Genomic DNA, 12,084 nt, shown 5'->3' with positions numbered 1-12,084 from the left:
TGTCACAGAGCAAGAGGCCGTTCCATCGCCCAAGTTCTTTGTTGATTTCTTACAGTGACAGTGGAATCAGCCCGGGTCCATCTCTGCCCCTAGTGGCATGGATCAGAAAATGTACATGGTGGAACAAGAACTTGAAGAGCTTCTCAAATTTCCAACCGTGGATGTTCTGATGGCCATCGTGGCTTCATCTAACATCCTTCCGACTCAGCTGAGGGCCTGAAAACTGAGGACCGAAGGGCGGAGCTCGCTGCTCATAAGACCCACCCAGGAGTTGCCTGGGCCATTCGTTCCACCACAGCTGCATCCTTTTTCTCTAGGACATCCGCAATCTGGCTTCATCAAGTGCAGTCCTGGGCGTCCCCTGAAGACACCCGCCTGCAACACGACATAATAAACTAATTGCTGCCACAGAATATTCAGCAGACAGGACCCTCAATTCAGCAAAGTTTGTTTCACAAGCCTTAGCGTCCAATGTCACCTCCAGATGCCTATTATGGCTGATGCACTGGCAGGCTGAAGTGAAAACAAAATGGTGGGTAGTGGCGGCTCCATTCAAGGACGGCTCTCTCTTTGGGGAAGCCTTAAACCCTGTTTTGGTAGAGGGTAAGGATAAGAGGAAGGTTCTTCCCCACATCTACAGTTGAGATGACAGACGAACTGGTTTTCCTTACCGTAGACAGCCCTTTCGTGCTTCTGACATGGAGTTTCAAAGCCCGGGTTACCAAAGGTCCTTTCTACCAACCAGGGACAGGCTGCAGGACAGACCTTCCTTTTGGGATCGCTCTAGACAGCTACAGACCAGATGTCCCTTTCAGGGAGCTGGTTACCGATCTTACCGTTGGAACAAATGACTGTCCCGATATAGGCAATCCCATAGGCGATTACCTGAGCAGATTCGCAAATTGCTGGTAAATCTCGACCTCAAATGCCTGGGCATTGCAAACACTTAGTCTTACCCTAGAGTTCAGTTCAAAACCTCCTTGACGGTTCATCCAATGCTCCGTCTCACGGGATCCCACCAAGAGGTCTCTGATGGAAGCTGAAATCCAGCATCTGCTGGCTATTCAGGCCATAGAACCTGTACCTCTTCAACACCAGGGGTTTGGCTTCTATTTGATATTCTTTCTAGTGCAAAAAAAATCAGGCGGTAACAGAGCCATCCTAGATCTGAAAAAGATACACATCAAGTACAAACGCTTCAAAATGAAATCCCTGCACACCATTCTGGGTTGCATCAGACAGGGAGATCTCTTGACATCAATAGATCTACAAGAGGCTTATCTGCATCAGACCGTCCCACAAGAAGTCCTCATGTTCTCCTACGCGGGACTACATTACCAATAACAAATCTCTGCCCTTTGGACTCTCGTCCGCCCCCAGAATATTCACAAAACTTCTGGACGTGGTGACTGCTCACTTGCAGTCAAAACCCATATGTTTGTTATTTTATGTGGATGACATTTTGGTCCTGTCCTCATTTCCCTCAGCAGGCGAGTCTAGACCTCCAGATCACGGTTCAAACCCTCCAAGAACATGGGTTCACTGTGAATTGGGAAAAGAGTCACATGACCCCTCCACCAACCTGGTCCATCTGGGAGCAAGGATCGACATTCAGGCAAGCCTCATCTTCTTCTCCCAGGAGCGTCGCTCCAGCATCCGTACTACCATCAGGCAAGTCAGAACCCTCAAAAGGTACCATTGATTCTTCTTTCCCAATTGTTAAGCAAAATGATTTCCTGCCTTCAGATTGTACTTTGGGCGAGGTTGCACTCCTGACCTCTTCAATGGTTTCTATTACCAAGTCAACGGGTGGGCCTCAGCAACTCCCCCAAACGGATCAGAGTTCCCTTCAAGGTAATCAGATCCTTGGAGTGGTGGACGTCAGCAGCCGTAGAGCAGGGGTGTTCCTTCAAAGAGCACCCTCGCCTAACCCTGACCACAGACGCCAGTCTTTTTGGATGGGGTACTCATCTACAATCTCAAGTGACCCAGGGTCAGTGGTCTCCAAACGACCTCCTCAAAGACATCAACTGGCTGGAACTGAGAGCCGCCCAAGATCAACTGTCAGGGCACCACGTGCTGTTATTGACGGCCAATGTCACAGTCAAAGTGCATGTGAACCGTCAGGCACCCGCTCCAGGACACTGATGCGCAAAACTTCTGTGATAGGTCTGTGGGCAGAGAAGCACTTGTCCTCCCTGCGGACGGAACACATCTCTGGGATCTCCAAGCGGATTGGTTGAGCAGACAGACCATTGATCTGGCAGAATGGAAACTTCATCCAGATCTGTTCCTCCAGCTGTTAACCAAATTCGGCCCACCCCAAGTAGATCTTTTTGCCAGCCCAGCGAATACACAATTTCCATGGTTCTATACCAGATTCCAATCCCCAGGAGCCAAAGGGACGGACAGACTCCATTGCCCATGGCCACAGGGCCTATTGTATGCATTTCCCTCTATACCTCTAATACCGAGGGTCATCAGGAAGATCCTGGAGGAAGGAGTAGAGGTTTTCCTCATAGCTCCTCACTGGCCCAGACGGACCTGATTCGCAGAACTATTGTCCCTATCAATATCACCTCCCTGGAGGATTCTTCTAGACAGGATCTCCCTCAGCCAGGGGGACATGCTATGCCCAGAACTTCAATGGTTTCAGCTGGCCGTCTGGCACTTGAGAGGGAGACCCTAAAAAAGGATCTAGGAAGGTAATCTCTACCATCCTTGCTTCCCGACATCTGTTGACGACCCACATATACAAAGCAATGTGGAATTCCTTTTGCCGCTGCTGCTCTAGAAAGGAGCTAGCCCCAACATTGGCCTTTGTACCTCAGGTATTGGACTTCCTGCAGGAAGGGTTAGAGGCAGGATTAGTGGTTGATACCCTCCATAGACAAGTAGCCGCTTTGGCAACTATTCTATCCTGCGAGGGAGCTTCAACCCTCTCCCAACACCCGAGGGTTCATAGCTTTTTGAAAGGGGCTTCCAATCTGCGACCTCCACCTGTTCACAGATACCTATCTTGGGATTTGTCTCTAGTCTTACAGGCACTCACATCCTCTCCGTTCGAGCCATTGATTCCGCCAGCCTCAGGCTTCTGATCCTTAAGGTCGCCTTTCTCATCGCCATCACTTCTGCTCAAAGAATCTCGGAACTGACGGTTGTCTCAGTACAGAAGGATCTGTATATTATACATCCTGACAGAGTCATCCTCCGCCTGGACCTGACATCAGTGCCAAAAATCAATTCTTGGTTCCACCGGGCCAAGCAGGTTATTTTACCGGATTTTTGTCCAAATCCCAAACATCCCAGAGAATGCCGGTGGCACACCTTAGATGTCTGTAGAACCCTGTGCATATACATTGCCAGGACGTTCAGGAAGACAGAGACGTTATTCATCTCTTTTCAGCCCAGATCCCTGGGTATAAAGGTGACTCCATCCACCATTGGTCGCTGGCTCAAGGCCTGTATTTATCTGGCTTACGATCATCAGGCTTGACATATTCCGGGCCGCATTACGGCCCATTCTACAAGAAGTGCAGCCACAACTGTGGCTTGGGCCACTCAGGCCTCTATACTAGAGATCTGTAGGGCAGCCACTTGGGCATTGCCTTCTTCCTTCATCAGAAACTACAAACCTGACATGTTTGCCTCAGCAGAGGTGGCCTTTGGGAGACGGGTCTTGCAGCAGGTTCTTCCAGTCGACAGGACCCTGGAGGTCTCTACTCCCCACCCTAGGGATACTTAGCTTGGGCATATCCCACTGCTTGGACTTTCTAAGCAGTGCACAGGAGAAGGAACGTTGTACTCACCTGAATGTTCGTTCTGTGGGTGCTGCATGAGAGCCCAACCCCTCCCTAACATTCCAGAGGGGGTCCAGGGTCCGGGGGAGTCTATTTTTATCTCATTACAGGTTACGTCTTTTCTAGTACCAGACCATCATCAACAAACTGGAGCTAAACAGGAAGGAAGAGGCATGACTAAACAAATTACACTCAGTCTCTGGCCAATCAGACAAGGATATCACCCATTGCTTGGATTCTCATGCAGTGCACATGGAACAAACATTCAGGTGAGTACAACATTCCTTTTGTTTTGGGGCACTCGCTATGTGATTTGGATTTGGGCAATATGGACAGCCCACTGCTTTGTGATTCTGGAGTTAGTCTTAGCTCTGAAAGAAGTGGTGGTATGCCCTACCTTAAGCAATCTGGATGTGCTCCTAGTAAAAGAGCTGGAGGCAGCTGTGGCCAGGATATTTTTTATGCCTATTTTTGGGCTTGGAGGTTCTGCTCTTAGTCACGTATCCTTGGTCACCTCCCAATTGGGCTTACACACAGTTGTACAGGGTGTGTCCTTGAAAATCATATGGAAGCTTCCCTTGGTCTAGAATGCAGCAGGATGGACATTATGCCCATGTAACACCGCTGCTCTGCTGCAAGCTGATAGACTTCCAATTGCAATTCAAGCTGCTGCTGATTGTCTTTAAAACCCTACATTACATAGTACTACGTTACTTGAGGGACCACCTTCTCCCAAAGCTGATTACCTGCTCCACATGCTCCCACAGGGAAAGAATGTAAGTTTCTCTTATTTAAATCTTGTCATCTTATGGGAACTAGGACCTTATATGTGGTTGATCTGGTCTCTGGAATAATTTCTCCTCCTTGACATATGACAGGCCCCAAATCTTGCCTGAACCAAACGTCTCTATAAATCTTGAAATCATTTCTTTTATTACTTCATAGCAGATATGACTGAACATTTTATGAAACCTCTTAGAATAAAATTTTGTGCATTGAATAGCAGTAGACTGGGAGTACAACTAGCTTGCCTTGCTCATGCCAGTTATTGTTCCATTTGGCTTAAGTTATCTGTTGTCAACACCTAAGCATGTAATCTGGATAAAGAATAACTCAAGTGCATTTTTGTTTGTCTTTGAAAGCTCCCCATTTTGAAATCCTGACATTGGGATGTACAAACTTGCTCCTTATGCTCATGTTATGAGTATGCTGCTAATACATTTTGTAGTGATCAAACAGGTTTCTGTCTGTTTCATAATATGTCTTCCAGTTGTATTTTTCTGATGATAATGCAAAGCATTCAGATGGGGTTGGACAGGTGCTATATGATGTGTCAGGGGATTATGTTAGAAAAGTGGATAAGAAAAAAGTTAAGTAGCCAAGATCAGGGTAGAAATAGAGTGAAAATTTAAATAAATATTAGAGTATTAATTCACCTTATTGTAAGGAATTTGACATCCCAGTTGGCAAAAAGTAAAGTTGGGCTGGTTTTATAAAAATGAAAGGCCAAGTAAAACTCTGATAAAAATTACATGACATAGCTTACATGTTTTATACATAGTTAATGCAAATTAGAATTAAAATATATAAATGACATGATCTTGTTCATTTGTTTTAAAACTAAAAGTTGGCTCTCGGGTTGGAGTGCTATTTCTTTATTTCCTTTTCATCCAAGGCTAATTTATATTATTGAGTTATTTTTGTTGATATTTTGCAAAAGAAGTAATTTGCATGTACAGATACTTTATCTAAATTCATGTTCCAGAATCTGCTCCTGGTTCTCCCCGCTCTGCTAGTCCCATGCCAAGCAAGACAGAGGAAGTTACTAATTTGAAGACAATGCCTAAAGGTCTTTCTGCCAGCTTGCCTGACTTGGACTCAGAGGCATGGATTGAAGTGAAGAAGAGGCCTAGACCATCTCCCATCAGACCCAAGGTAACCAATGAATAGCATTGGAGGCCAGACTTTCTACAGGATTTAATGACAGATGCAGAAAACAGACTAAAAAGTCAGTCACAACTAGCGGGATAAAACCCGCAGGGATATCTTTACCTTTTTTTACCTTACATAAGACAGAAGATTTTTAAGAGATTGACTAATATAACATTCTAACCTTAATTTCATTAAATATGCTAGATAGGGATATGTTCTGCCTTTGGAGATCTGGATTGAATTCAAAACTGAATAGGTTTGTGTTTGAAATTTGAACCATTTGTGCAACTCCAATGCCGGACTTCTTTTTTTTTTTATACTTCAGACAGAGAAACTCTGGCAAAGCTACAAAAATAATGTTTTAATGCAACTTTTGATTGCCAAAAGTACATACAGGTAATCCTTGGTTAATGATGGTAATTGGGACCAAAATGTCTATCTCTAAGTGATGCTGTTGTAAAATGAGATGACATCGGAGCCCATCATTTAGGAAGCCCATCATTTAGGAATGGCAATCCTGGCAGTCCCTGGTGTTGTCATTAACTGAATTCATTAGCAAAAACCCATTAGAATCCAACTTGTTTCTGGCTTGATCCCTCCCGGCCCTGAGCCTTGGTAACATAAAGGACTGCCTCCTCTTCCCTTTTGGCTGTCTGCTGCTCTTAATGCCTAGCCCTGCCTGCCTTTATACCAGCTTCTTCTTTGGCACCACACTTGGGGCTTCCCTCACACCCTGCCCTGGGCTTCTGTTTGTTCACCAGCGAGACCCTCTGTTCATCTCAGGGCCTTCTTTCTTGCAAAAAAGGGCCCTGGATAGGGCACAAAATAAACTCCAGCTGAGATGGCACAACTGCCGTTGATGGGAGCAATTAGTGGCAGTAGGTAGGTGAATGGCCAAAGGCATTCATAAATCTGAAATGGACCTGAGTTTTGTCATGAGACCACGAGGGCACTGCAATGACCAAAACTTTGAAGACCAGTCATAAGTCCCTTCGTTCACTACTGTCATCACTTTCAATAGTTGTTGAATGAATGGACATTAAGCAAGGACTACCTGTATTGTTCTGCCCTTCTCTTAGTCTTCCTGTGTGGGCTGGTGTGTCGTGTGATGCAGGATTAAATGAAATAGACTTTGTTTTCAAGTCATGTATTGCAGGTGAAACTTCTGAGTTATTTATCTTGAGGACGAAACTGAGAATTCATTGTTGTTTTTCTGTTAGTATTGTAGTAAAGCTTAGTACTCCACTAACTCCTATCTTAACAACATTTCTTTGTACCAGAAAACAGAAGAGTCTAGAACACCACTGAAGCAGAAGGATCAGGATGAGCCAGAGGAGTTGGACTTCCTTTTTGATGAGGAAATGGAACAGATGGATGGTCGTAAAAACACCTTCACTGATTGGTCAGATGAAGATTCAGACTATGAGATTGATGACAGGGACGTGAATAAAATTTTGATTGTAACACAAACACCCCCCTATCTACGCCGTCATCCAGGGGGAGACAGAACAGGCAACCACACTTCCAGGGCAAAGATGAGCTCAGAATTGGCCAAAGTGATCAATGATGGACTATACTACTATGAACAGGACCTATGGACAGAACAGTTTGAACCAGAATATTCTCAGATAAAGGTGAGAATCGGGTTTATTATCCCATTCAACATGAAATGAATATAATGTAGATGGGACTAGGCAAAAGTCCCGAGTGCATTATAAAACCTGAACCAATATACTAGTATAAAGCCATTTTGCCCACCCAGCTATATGAATATGCATATCAAGAAAACTTAACCAAAGGGTAGATTCAGAAAACGGATGTTTACTGAGTCTATCAGGCATTTCTTTGGTGGGGCTCCTTTAATCATCAGTTAACTTTCTCACATCTTAATACTTTGGAATGCCTTACCTTTTATCTTATCAGATATCATGGGTGAGGAATCGATTACAAATGGATTTATGAATGTCAGATTGTCTGCAGTTATGCTTCTATTTTGGGTGCAATTTCCTTTTGATTAGAGCTGTTTTCTTTAAAAACCAATAATGCTCTCAGATAGCGAAATGGCTCAGTGGTTAAAGATGTGACCTTATCAGTTGGAAAGCTGACAGTCCAGGTTCAAGACCCGGAACTGGAATGGGGTGAACTCCCATCATTGTTCCGGTTGCTGCGCACCAAGCGGTTCGAAAGCATGCAAATGTGATTAGATAGGTAGTCCCAAAGATGCTTTCTCAAAAGGCAATTGGACTTTGTTTTCCCCTGAAGACATTTTGCTTCTCATCTAAGAAGTTTCTTCAGTTCTGAACTGAAGAAGCTTTTTGGATGAGAACCTAAACGTCTTCAGGGGAAAAAAAGCCCAATTGCCTTTTGAAAAAGCACCTTTGGGACTACTTTGACTTGGATGACTGAGAATCTCCATAGACAGATAAATACCTCTACAGTGGGAAGGTAACAGTGTTCTGTGTGACTCAGCATATAGTCATGCAGGCCACATGACCATGGAAGCATCATTGGATAAGACTGGCTCCCTTGGCTAAGAAATGGAGATGAGCACTGCCTCCTAGAATTGGAAATGACAAGGGAAACCTTTACCTTTATACTGTCAGACATATGCATATGTTTTTTGGCTATACTGTGACAAGCTAGCTGTATCTGCAGAGTGCTTTGGAGAGGAAGTTCTACCAATTATTTCCTACTACTATATAGATTGATCTCAAGCACAATAGCCACTTGATCATTCTTGGTTACAGAATATTTTTCTTAATCTTTTTTAGGCATGAAAAGGTGTGAAAGGCTTTTTATCAACATAGCATATTAGTGGGCAGATATTTCTTTGGGTTTGTTACAGTGCCTTCTTTGTTCTTTTAATGTAGTTAGTATGATTATTTCAGCTTCTATAGTGACTTCATTGTATACCTGCTAGAATTATTATATGAAGTGTTATAGAAATAGTATAGATATTATGCTGATTTTTGGAAAACAGCTTTTCATCCCTAGTAAAATTCTGTATTCTCAACCTGAAAATGTGAGGACACACTTGTTACATTTATATCATGTCACTGGGGATGAAATTAGCCAGCTTCTGGTTATAGATTTTAAATAACAAGTTACCATCACCTATGTTTTATAACAGAATGCTATTATCTAAAATTGATCCTTTCAGTCAGAGAGCATGTCAAACACATCTTTCCTTTTTGTTACTTAGATTTTTTAAACGTGATGTTTGTATTTGTTGAAGAATTGGTATAAATTTCCATCAGCTTCACGCCATACCGTGGATCTTCAGTTTGACACACCTGGTTTAGATTGTAGGGAATACTACAATCTAAACCAGGTGTGTCAAACTGAAGATCCACGGTATGGATCTGACCCACGGAGTGCTTAGATCTGGCCCATGGGGCTGCCCCGGAAACAGCGAAGGACCAGCCCATGGTGCCTCTGCCAGCAAAAATGAGCGCCTTCCTCAGCTCTATTTTCGCTGGCAGAGGATTGCAGGAGGCCCTTGCAGGTGAAAATGGAACTCAGGAGCCCATTTTCGCTGGCAGAGCGCTTGGATCACCACAGGCACTCCCAACACGAGTGACATTGAGCTGGCCACGCCCCTCTGCTGGCCCTCCCAAGGTCAAACACAACCCTGATGCGGCCCTCAAAGAAATCAAATTTGACACCTAGACTGTGTTTGACATGCTCTCTGATTGAAAGGATCAATTTTAGGTAATAGCATTCTGTTATAGAACATCTAGACTGATGATGTTTGTTCTTATATATGCCAGCATTCTAATATATATTTGAACAGAAGTGATTCTTTATGCAGTGCATTCAGAAAGTATGCAGACCCCCTTCACTTTTGTCAGTTTTGTTACGCTGCATCTGCAGCTGAAATTCACTTTTTTCTGGTCATTAATTTATACTCAGTACCCCATAATGACAAAGTGAAACAGAATTTTAGAAATGTCTGTAAATTTATTAAATAGAAAAAACAGAAATATCACATTGGCATAAGTATTCAGATCTTTCAGTATTTTGTTGAAGCACCTTTGGCATCAATTACAGCGTTGAGTCTTTAGATCTGACGCAACAAGCTTTGCACACCTGGATTGGGGGATTTTCTGCCATTCTGCAAATCCCCTCAATCTCAGTCAGGTTGGATGGCGACCATCGGTGGGCAGTCATTTTCAGGACCCTCCGGAGATGTTCAGTAGGGTTCATCTCAAGGCTCTGGATGGGCCACTCTAGGACTATCACAGAGTTGTCACTAAGCTGTCTTGGTTGTGTGCTTAGAATTGTTATCATGTTGGAAAGTGAACCTATGGCCCAGTCTGAGGTCTGAATGCTGTGGAACAGGTTTTCATTGAGGATATCCCTGTACTTTGCTCCATTCAGCTTTCCCTTAACCCTGACCAGTCTCCCAGTCCCTGCTGCTGAAAAACAACTCACCCCCCCCTCCCAGCATGATGCTGCCACCATCATGCTTCACTGTTGGGATGATATTGGGCAGTTGATGAGCAGTGCCTGGTTACCTCCAATGTTTAGAATTGAGACCAAACAATTCAATCTTGATTTCATCAGACCAGAGAGTCTTGTTCCTCACAGTCTAGGAGAGTGGGCTTTCATGTGTTCTGCACTGAGGAGAGGCTTTGGTCTAGCCCAGCGGTTCTCAACCTGTGGGTCGGGACCCCGTTGTGGGTCGAATGACGATTTGCCAGTGGTCGCCTAAGACCATCAGAAATATGGGAAGTATACTTGTGAGTCGAAGAATCACGCTCCAATGGTTGACTCCACAAGCCAGCTGCAGGCTCTTCAAATCGCTAGCCGAATTCGGCTTCAGGCGCAATAAACTTAATAGGGGAGGAGTCTCTGCTTTAATGCCTCCGTCCTCAAGGCAATCACAAGCAGTTCAGATCGCTAGCCAATACGGCTTCAGGCGCAATAAATTCAAAATGAAAATAATATTATGATTGGGGTCGCCACATCGTGGGGAATTGTATTAAAGGGGTCACAGCACTATAAAGGTTGAGAGCCACTGGTCTAGCCACTCTGTCATAAAACCCAGATCAGTGGAGGGCTGCAGTGAGGATTATCCTTCCAGAAATCTGTCCCATCTTCACACAGTATCTCTGGAACTCAGTCAGAGTGACCATTGGGTTCTCGGTCACCTCTCTTACTAAGATTCTTCTCTTCTGATTGCTCCATTTGACCAGGTGACCAGCTTTTGGAAGATTGCTGGTTGTGCCAAACTTCTTTCATTTGAGAATTATGGAGGCCGCTGTGCTGTTAGTGCAGCAGAAATTTTATTGTAGCCTTCCCCAGATCTGTGCCTTGCAATAATCCTGTTTCTGAGCTCTGCAGGCAGTTCCTTTGACCTCATGACTTTTGCTCTGCTACAGTATGCATTGTAAGCTGTGAGGCCTTCTATAGAGAGGTGAGTGCCTTTCCAAATCATGTCCAATTGATGTAATTTACCACAGGTGGACTCCAAACTGTAGAAACATGTCAGCAATGATAAAGAGAAATGGGAGGCACCTGAGCTAAATTTCAATGTTGCAAAGGATCTGAATACTTACGCCAATTGATATTTCAGTTTTTTCATTTTACAAGTTTACAGACATTTCTAAAATTCTGTTTTCACTTTGTCCTTATAGGATACTGAGTGTAGATTAATGAGAAAAAATGAATTTGAACAACTGTAAAATCAGGCATAAGCATAACAAAATTGACAAAAGTGAAGGGGGTCTGAACAGTTTCGGAATGCATTGTATGTGACTCCAAGCATGCCTATTTCTAAATAGAAATTACATTCAGGAATATATTTTTTCAGATTTCTCTGCTATCCTTGAACTTGCAGCCCTCTGCTGCTTTATACAGCATTTTTTCAGTCCTTTTCTGTAAAGCAGGTTCTTATATTATTCTGTTGCTGTGTTATTTTGCCCCTCTAATTTTTGATTGGCAAAGGGACTCTGCCCTTCATGTGGAGAAATCAATCTGATGGGCAGCCCTTTCGCTTTCAAAGAGACTGGCTGAAAAAGATCTGTCCCAAAATCTAAGCAGAATTTGGCTCAGGGCATTTGCAGCCAGTCTGCAGAAATGAGAGAATTCCTGTTTGTTCAGCCCTGTTGTAATTTTGAATGGGTCTTGAACCATTTGTTGTTATAAAAAAAAGACTACTTGTAATTGGTGTAAATCCTAATGCTTACTAAAGTAATTTTTACTTGTACTTTTGGAAATATGGGAGAAGATGCTAAATTAAAAGTCCGAGGTACCATTTTCTATAGTAGAGCTGGAATCATCACCATATTTTTGATGACATCTTTTGACTATATCTTCATGTTAGTCTGCACAAAGATCAGTCTGCACT

The 12,084-nt window shown here is 43.7% G+C and overlaps 1 protein-coding gene across 2 annotated transcripts in view; it reads left to right on the top strand.

Annotated features, from left to right (window-relative positions):
* LARP1 (La ribonucleoprotein 1, translational regulator) overlaps positions 1-12,084 on the top strand; it is a 106,857-nt gene that overhangs the window by 82,699 nt on the left and 12,074 nt on the right. For both annotated transcript variants that reach the window (XM_058166576.1, XM_058166575.1), the window contains exons 10-11: positions 5,566-5,735; positions 7,013-7,366. In XM_058166576.1, coding sequence (XP_058022559.1) covers positions 5,566-5,735; positions 7,013-7,366 — 524 coding nt within the window. The remainder of the gene's footprint in view (positions 1-5,565; positions 5,736-7,012; positions 7,367-12,084) is intronic.

Source organism: Ahaetulla prasina, chromosome 2, assembly GCF_028640845.1.
Source record: "Ahaetulla prasina isolate Xishuangbanna chromosome 2, ASM2864084v1, whole genome shotgun sequence".
Taxonomy (NCBI): domain Eukaryota; kingdom Metazoa; phylum Chordata; class Lepidosauria; order Squamata; family Colubridae; genus Ahaetulla; species Ahaetulla prasina.
The sequence above is the reverse complement of the archived record's forward strand: the minus strand, read 5'-3'. Positions and strand labels throughout refer to the sequence as shown.